General features: G+C 43.5%; 1 protein-coding gene across 1 annotated transcript; it reads right to left on the bottom strand.

Annotated features, from left to right (window-relative positions):
• Positions 1–2,696: 2,696 nt before the first annotated feature.
• LOC119300921 (ethanolamine-phosphate cytidylyltransferase-like) lies at positions 2,697–8,186 on the bottom strand. Its single transcript, XM_037577826.1, has 9 exons — positions 7,685–8,186; positions 6,975–7,210; positions 6,255–6,436; positions 5,177–5,248; positions 4,928–4,995; positions 4,622–4,742; positions 3,733–3,798; positions 3,520–3,642; positions 2,697–3,202 (listed from the first exon to the last, which is right to left on the bottom strand). The coding sequence occupies exons 1-9, from the start codon at positions 8,008–8,010 to the stop codon at positions 3,131–3,133; spliced, it is 1,266 nt and encodes a 421-aa protein (XP_037433723.1). The 5' UTR covers positions 8,011–8,186; the 3' UTR covers positions 2,697–3,130.
• Positions 8,187–8,683: the final 497 nt, after the last annotated feature.

Below are 8,683 nucleotides of genomic sequence, written 5' to 3'. Positions count from 1 at the left end.
CCACAAATTTGTAATGAGTACCTTCGGATGTCTGAAAGCACATGCCTCAAAGCGATTGTCAAATTTGCTACTACAGTGGTGAAGCTGTTGGACTAGAGTACTTGAGGGAACTAACTCATGTAAACACAACAAGGCTCATGGCAATTCAAAAATCGAGAGGGTTTCTAGGTATGCTCAAATCTGGAAATGAAAGAATTGCCATATGCGGTTTCTAGGTATACTCAAATCTAATAAATGAAAGAATTGTCATATGCTCAGCAAGGGCAATACCAACTCCATTGCAAAAAGGGAACCATCATTCTTGAAGAAGTTGCATTATATGACCTTTCATTTCTGCACTCTTTCTTTGGCATGTTTGGGTCTTACAATGGCAACAACATGTTACAGCGATCTCCATTGTTTGCAGGTTGTTCGCAGGCACTCTTGAGTGCAACTATACCATCAATTGTCATGATTACAACATAGATTACTATCTTTGTGATGGTATCTATCCTCCGTGGGCAGCTTTCATCTATACCATCTTTGAACCAAGGGTAATATAAATGACACTTTGTCCAAAGACAAGAGACTACTAGAAAGGATGTCAAGGGAGCAATTGGAGTGCTCCAAGCCCGTTTTATAGTTGTTCGTGAAACCGCTAAACTATGAGGTCCGTAGACATTTGGAGAGAATATGACAGCTTGCATGATCATGCACAACATAATTGTGAAGGATGAGGGTGAAGAAGTTAGCTATCGCCTGAATTTTCAAAACGTGGTGATCCTATCTAGCTTCCATAGCATAGGATTTATCCAAATGCAAAATCAAATTCAACCTCAAGAAACTCATAAGCAGATGCAAATGATCTGGCTGAGCTTCTTTGGGCATTTCATATGGACAATCAGCACATGTGTCGACTAAGTTGAATTCAAACTTAAAACAATTTTATTTTAAAACATTATCTTTGAAATGAGCAAATGCAAAATGATCTGGTTGGGCTTCTTTGGGCATTTCATATGGACAATCAGAACGTGTGGCTAACTAAGTTGAATTCAAACTTGAAACTATTTTATTTCCAAATTTTATGTTTGAATTGTACTATTTTTATTATTTTTGTTGAATTGGAATATTATCGTTCAATTACTTTAGAATTGTGCTATTTACCTTTGATTGTTTTGTGTAGTCGGTGTAGAGAAAAATCCGGGAGCGAACATTTGATGCATGCGGTTGAATAACCTCCTCAAAATAGGCTTTCATCCTACTTGTGCTTTAGCAAAACTGTATAAATAAAGCCACCGCCACATACATACAACCGTTTGAATGACCTCCGCACCGATTCCAGTCCACGACCACCGTGGAATAGGCTTTCATCCTACTTTATAAATAAAGCCACCGCCACGTCCATACAACCGTTTGAATGACCTCCGCCTCGATTCTAGTCCATGGTCTCCATGGACACTTCCGTGGGGTCCGTTTTAATGATCCGCGCTGGAGTAGCCCAAAGCTACTACCTCTATCTAGGTTTATTAGTCCCCGGTGTTTTTTGAGTCAAGAATTGACCATTAATTTAACTACCAAAATATACTTGGAATCCACTTTCGAATATAAATCCAACAATATAACTTTTGTGGCATACAACTTAGATTTTATTAGTCAAATCTGCATCAAATATATGGTTAAAATTTGACACAAAATACGTTGAAGACCAATAAACCCGGACAAACCCCGACGGAGGTACATCAAACTAATCATGTCGGAACAATTGGACAGAGCTCACGGGTAGCACATAGCCATCATGGCATCAGACTTGGGCGCAGCAGTGCATGCGGCATGATCACGTTAAAAGACGCCGTATGTAACAACCTACACAGCAGTGATTCATCAAGCGGCTCCAAATCTCCAGTATCTATCAAAAGATCATCCAGCCTACTAGCAACTTACAAGATCCACCCACAATTGCAAGGGAGAGACAGAAAACTGGAGTGACTGAGGATTCCATTTTTCTGGGCCCCATGATGAATGAAACAAAATACATTCAGATGCAATGCAAGTGAACATCCAATCTCTCCAGCTCTAGGGGAGTCTCTGTCAGGGGCGGTCGCTGGAACATGCGGCAGCTGGATCTTCAGCTTGCCCCACACCTTATTGGTTTTGCCTGTTACTACTGCTACCCCACTCCATTATTCAGAAACCAAACTCCGATCCCGGATGCAAATGAGGTGCACAAATCTTAGTTTGTGAGGCCAAATATAGCAGCACGTCCATAAATAGATCTTCCCAGGAAGAAAGCGAAATGATTTCCCACACGAAATAGACACTCCAGTTCACCGACTCATGCGGCGTGCCCATAGCCACTCAAAAAACTAAGCAACAGGTTTCCAGATCCAAATGAGAGCGAGATAGAGTAGGGAGGCAAAAGAATGGCTAGAAACAGTGTAGGTCGCTCACAGGAGAGCATGCCCAGATGTGCTGTCTGGAGATCACAGGTAGCACATCCCTTTCATCCATGCGACCAACGTGCACCAGGCTGAACCAGCAAAGCGCGGCAACTTGGCAGCCTTCCAGTGTTCCTGCTAGCGACCATTTTGTCAAGATTCAGTGATCTGCATATCCACATCATGATACCATCAGATACCGAGATGTCACCAACCGACGTTGGAACCATTCATCCAGGTGTACCATCAGACCGCAGTTGCTATCACCGACCCACACGTACAATATCAGTTAGTCCATTTTTCAGCTCAAGATCAGAAGAGGACTCTCCGAAAAGGACTGCATATGGTGCCCGCATATATCGGGAGGCATAAATAAAGCAACAACAGCAAATAGTTATTTAACCTAACATTCATACTGTACCACAGTTATGAAACTACAGGCCACAACTAGAACTTGTGGTAACAGCAGGCAGCGAAGGCCCATAAACAGGGGCCCTAGCCAGGAAAGATGGAGACTGAAGGTGGACGGAGGAAACATCTTCCCCCTCCAGCACACCACCACTGCCTCAATCTCACTAGGCGTGGTTGCATCACAAGCTACCTAAGCCTATATCATCAACATGACAAAGATAACATAAACAATAAACCTGTGGAACACCTGATGGTTGGTTGCATTTGTGACGGGGTATTAGCATCTCAAAATGTATGTTCACAAACTACTCTCCATTGACAAAGTTTTTACTCTCGTAGTACTTCTTCTCACTGGCTTCCTTCTTTTCATTCCGTTTCTGCACAAAGCAACACCACAGAAAAAGTGAGTAAAAACCACACCAGATCAATGGACCAGCATAAATGGGAACCACATCAAACAACAGAGCATAAGACATAGCAGGAAATATTGGTCCCAGGAGACAAATATTTAATGTACATAAGTACAAAACTACACACAGGAGAAAGCTTCACCAGAACATCAATTCATTATCATAACATCAGTATAAAACAGCTCACGTGTGCACATTATTGATAAGAAGACAAAAGAAAAATCACATTATTGATAAGAGACCAAATTCAGCCCAGCAATCTGATACAACACTACGGTAGTTACCTGGTAGGCTTCATGGTTAGAAACTATCCTCCTTATAATAGTACTAGTAGTGATATCCAAAGGGCTTTCCAATCTGCGGAAAATACCCATATCCATTGGGACAGCATATGGATGTGACTCGTCCTGCACGAGTGGCCATAGTAAATAAAGAATGTTATGTTCCACATTAGGATTTTCTAAGAAATATTATTGGAAAAAAAACTATGTGATTACCTTCGCAAAATCCATGTTCTCAGCAATTGTTCCTTGAACGACTAATGAAATATTAAATGTTGTAATCTGCAAAGAAAAATGAAGTTAGAGAACTCCTGGCATAAACCCCCACAAATATAACCTGATATTCGTAGCTAAAATTGCAGCTCATGATTTTAAATAATTTGGTTCAATCCTCCAATCTAGCTGAAATACCTAAACTTTGGGACCAAGCCAAGAAAGAAAGAATGTCTACTGACACTATGCTATCTTGTGAAAAAACTCGTGCCACCAAAGTAAAACTTGGGACCAAGCTAAGCCAGCACGTATTCAAATTTAATACTTCCTGTGGAATTGTGAGTTCTATTGGTACAGCGTAAGTGTCATGTTCTATACAATGTGTGTACGAATGTATCCGTTTAGTAATTGGTACTACAAATAGTAGAGTTGGTGGTGGCAGTGGCTACAATAATCACAGTGGTTTATTTACCCCTCCCACCTCCCTGTTCTACGTTTCTACCTCCTTTAAAGAGCTAGAAGACTATTTTGGAAGAAAAAACAACTCTCAGCAAATAAATACTTCAACACAAATCATGACAAGTATCACACTGAAGCGCAACCAGGCGCAGCAGCAAAGCCACTGACATGGTGGGTAGACCAAGCACAGCTGCTGAGGCAGAAGCCCAGCATAGGTGAGGCCGGGGAGAAGGCAGACTGACCGAGCCTTACAAAGACGGCTCAACGTGCTAGGATACATGTTTCTTATCCTTAGCAGAGTGTGGGCACTCAATGAGTAGTCTTAACTCTTAAGTGCAGTGTTCAAGGAAATAGTACAACGAATGCATCAAGCATTTTATACTACAATAAGATAATGTCATGGTTTAGAGTAGAGTAGACAACTACAACTCACCATGTCTTTTGAAATGTCCCATGGAGCACCAATGATTACTTCATCAACATAACGGCAGGCTAGGACACTCAAACTTCGCTCATGAAGATTCATGATTGGGCGATGTGGTCCTCGTGTAGAACTAACCAATATAATAAACATCAGCAGCAAAATCTAGACTGAATATAATGTTGAATGAACTGAGTAGAGATGGTAGGCTTCAAAACAAATGCACATTGTAAACTTGGACAATTGAATAAACCGTACACATACTGTACCTCATAAAGGATTGGAAGAAGAAAAGAGGAAGCAACCATCGTATATTACCTTATGGTCTGATCCGTGTGAATACCAACAAGCAAGAAATCTCCAAGCCCTCGAGCAAGTCGCAATATCTACGTAGAAGAAACTATAAATACAAAAGAAAGTTTGCAGTGCTATAATTTGGAAAGGAAAGTTCAGTTTGCTTGATTGCTTCCTTGCAATAAGAAGAAAAAATATAAGTAGAGCCAACATGCCAATATGGGAAGTGCGGCTGAATGCTGAGACAGATGATGTTTTCCTTCTTGTATTTACCTCAACATGCCCAGCATGGAACAGATCAAATGCACCATCTATGTAAACTATCCGAGAATCTGGTCCTGGACCCTACATTGGTAAAGCTTACAGTCAACACAGAATGAACTGTAGCAAAAGTTTGGAAAGAGGGAGACGGTTTTATTCAGTTAAAAAGCACTTATTATCACCACATTTACAGAAATGAAACAAACATACAGTTACACTGTATGCTCATGTAATAGATAACTCAATAACAAACATATGGTTTTTTTCTGATACTTTCAAGGATTGGATTCTTTATTGTGGATGCGACAATCGCCTCTGAACTTGTCGAAGTACTATTAAACAATTCACCTATTGCTGCCACACTTCCGCAATCGATCACAATCGACTAATCAACAGGGCACAAGTTAACACTAGAGCAGGCGCTCTGTACTCCCTCCCACCGAAGAAAATATCTTTATTATGTCAAAAAACTACATGAACATAAAAAAAAACTGACTTTCCAACGGATATTTAGCACATGCCTTTGAACTACAAGAGGAACTCAAGGTAGCACTCTCTCACACAATCCCACCATGAAAAAAGTGCCGTTTTCAGAGGGACTAATATAGATAGTGATCCTTAGAAGTTGCTTCTAAGGATTGGATTCTTTATTGTGGATGCGACAATCGCCTCTGAACTTGTCGAAGTACTATTAAACAATTCACCTATTGCTGCCACACTTCCGCAATCGATCACAATCGACTAATCAACAGGGCACAAGTTAACACTAGAGCAGGCGCTCTGTACTCCCTCCCACCGAAGAAAATATCTTTATTATGTCAAAAAACTACATGAACATAAAAAAAAAACTGACTTTCCAACGGATATTTAGCACATGCCTTTGAACTACAAGAGGAACTCAAGGTAGCACTCTCTCACACAATCCCACCATGAAAAAAGTGCCGTTTTCAGAGGGACTAATATAGATAGTGATACCTAGAAGTTGCTTCTAAGATCAAGACTAGGTGCCAACTGCTAAGCCATGCTGTGGTGCCTCGTGGAATATTCATCAAAGAACATAAACAATATTCAATTCATGAGAAAGTTATACCCTGCTATTTGAGAACTGAACTATCCGCCGAGACGTAGGAAGAAAATGAGATATTCTAGTTCCACTTCCAGACCCACTATCATCAACCTTCTGACCATGCCCAGAACTGAATTGCCTCTGTAGTGAAGAGTGGTTGTGCCTATCAGAAACTGATCTCTCTCTAACACAAAGAAGCATTCTTCCTGCAATGAAAAAAGATGATTTCACAGTGAGAATAAATATTTTCACTGCCATAAGCAGTTTCTTTACTATAAATGATCAATTCACCGGTTCCCAAAATTCAAGATAAAAGTGTATTCCATGCGCCCATAGCATCCTGGCCAGTAAATAGAATAATTATATAGCAGCAACTTTATGTTGGATGTGATGCCTGGAACAAGAAAAGGGTGACTCTTGGGGACAACTTATTTGATTGTTCCTTCCTTGCGCTCTTAATAATATGGCACTATTTCGAGTGCTTTATAAAAGTGGAGCACCACAAGAAATCGAGAAAGATAATCTAGTGAATGATAGTCTCGTCAACAAATAGGTTTCTAGTTGATCAAGAATCAATTGCAGTATCGGAGATCACTATAAGATTTGGTTCTCAAAGATAATTGCAACTCAGAACTAGAGCCTAGATATCCGCTTGCCACAGAAGTTTCAGACTCCAATTTTGTTATGATAAAGCAAACGTCAACAGTAAAGTACAGGAACAGAAAACAAAAGCAGAATCCATACCGACAATGTCTGTTGTTGACACTCCCTCGGTTCTTTTAATCTGCTTATATCTGCCAGCATTTTTGGCAAGGGCATATGCGTCGGTGCCATCTGGGAGCAGACAAGGATCGTCGCCATGGATGATGTAATCTATATTATACTCGGTGAATAGCTTGTTCATGAAGTCTTCGGTTATGGCATATGGCGCATCTGGAATGACATCATCCACCCATTTCACTGCGCCCACCATCACCATTCTGTATTACACAGAAAAGGAAACATAAGAAATAACAAACTGCAAATTGTTACCATTGTGCATACCACCCACAGCGTTAGTTACATGAGAGTTTATAGGATAATTAGTGGGAAGTGGAAAAAATGTAAGTTAAGTGTACATAATTTGCACACACATTTACTATTCGTATATTTAGGCGCATTATTACAGTCTATCCAGTGCCCCTAAATCCATTTAATATCATAAATGGAAAACAAATTGTACAATTCAAATTTCTCGTGCCATACAGCAATTGTTTCTCCAGCAATATCTACAGACCGAACATAGTTCAAGCGTTAACATCGTAGCATCTACTCGGTCGGGGGTTAATATACAAAAAAAAAACGCAATGAAATGCTGGAGCAAGCTGCGTGGATGCGTGAGAACACCTCACCACGTGTGGGAGTTGAAAAGGCGACAGCCGCTACACAAAGGGACGGGGTAATTAACGACCCACCTCTCGTTGAGCGGCGTGACGGGCGGCCCCTTGTTGACGGTGATCTCGTCGTCGCTGACGACGCCGACGACGAGCTGGTCGCCGAGCGCGCGCGCCTGGCGCAGCGCGTTGCAGTGGCCGTAGTGCATCATGTCGAAGCAGCCGTCCATGTAGACGCGCACGGGGCGGCGGCGGCGGCGGAACCGGCGCCGAAGCGCGTCGAGTGGGGGCAGCCCCGGGACGGCCACGGGCCCGGCGACGTGGAGCGCCACGACGGCCGCGCCCAGCACGATCCCGCCGATCGCGCACGCCACCGCCAGCCTGGCCTTGCTGCTCCCGACCTCCATAGTGACAGGCAGGCGGAGTGGGAGAGTGAGAGTGCGTGTGCGTGTGCGGGGGTGGGTGTGGCGGGATCTAGGGTTAGGGGTGGTTGGGGCGTGCGGCTCGGGGGGCAACCACCATGGGAAGTTGAGGAGGCGTGGTGGTGCTGGCGGCGAGGAAAGCGGGCTGCGAATGCGGTTCCGGTGTAGCTTTGCCGCGTGTGCGTAGCGGGCTGCGGTTTAGCAGGGAGGCGGGAGCCTCTGTCGCGTGGGACCGATGTGTCAGTGGTCCCTCCACGCACGCGTCGGTGCGCCATAGCCTAGAGGAGCTATCATGGTCGGCACACGCGTCGGTACGGAGGGTCTTGCTCTTGCCGACTTCCCGCCATGGTTGCTGTCGATTCAGGATATTTTGTCGACCCGATGTACGGTCGCCTTCACCGTCGATTCAACGCCCGAACGCCGATGCACTTTTCCGATGCTCGACACCTGGCTTTTAAGGCCCACTCCACCGCGCGCCCCCATCTTGTTCGGGTGCGTCTGTTTGGGGTAAAATGAACGAATAGCACGGCCTAACTCGCGGTCTTAAATGGATAAATGTCCGGATTCCGTCCGTTTCCAACCCATCTTCGGCCCAAACTTGCGCTCCGTTTGGGGTGAAACGGACGCGCGCGGACGGCCTCGACGCACGCCCTTGTCC

The sequence above is a fragment of the Triticum dicoccoides genome, chromosome 5A (genome assembly GCF_002162155.2).
Source record: "Triticum dicoccoides isolate Atlit2015 ecotype Zavitan chromosome 5A, WEW_v2.0, whole genome shotgun sequence".
NCBI lineage: Eukaryota > Viridiplantae > Streptophyta > Magnoliopsida > Poales > Poaceae > Triticum > Triticum dicoccoides.
This window is presented reverse-complemented; position numbering and strand designations above follow the sequence as displayed.

What these genes read in the sequence shown, in the direction of transcription:
- LOC119300921 (XM_037577826.1), bottom strand. Translation starts at nt 8,010, where the DNA reads ATGGAGGTCGGGAGCAGCAAGGCCAGGCTGGCGGTGGCGTGCGCGATC. An exon ending in GTCAACAACAGACATTGTCG is followed by an intron (nt 6,437 to 6,974) that starts GTATGGATTCTG and finishes TTTTCATTGCAG; the next exon opens with GAAGAATGCTTCTTTGTGTT. An exon ending in CACACGGATCAGACCATAAG is followed by an intron (nt 4,743 to 4,927) that starts GTAATATACGAT and finishes TATATTGGTTAG; the next exon opens with TTCTACACGAGGACCACATC.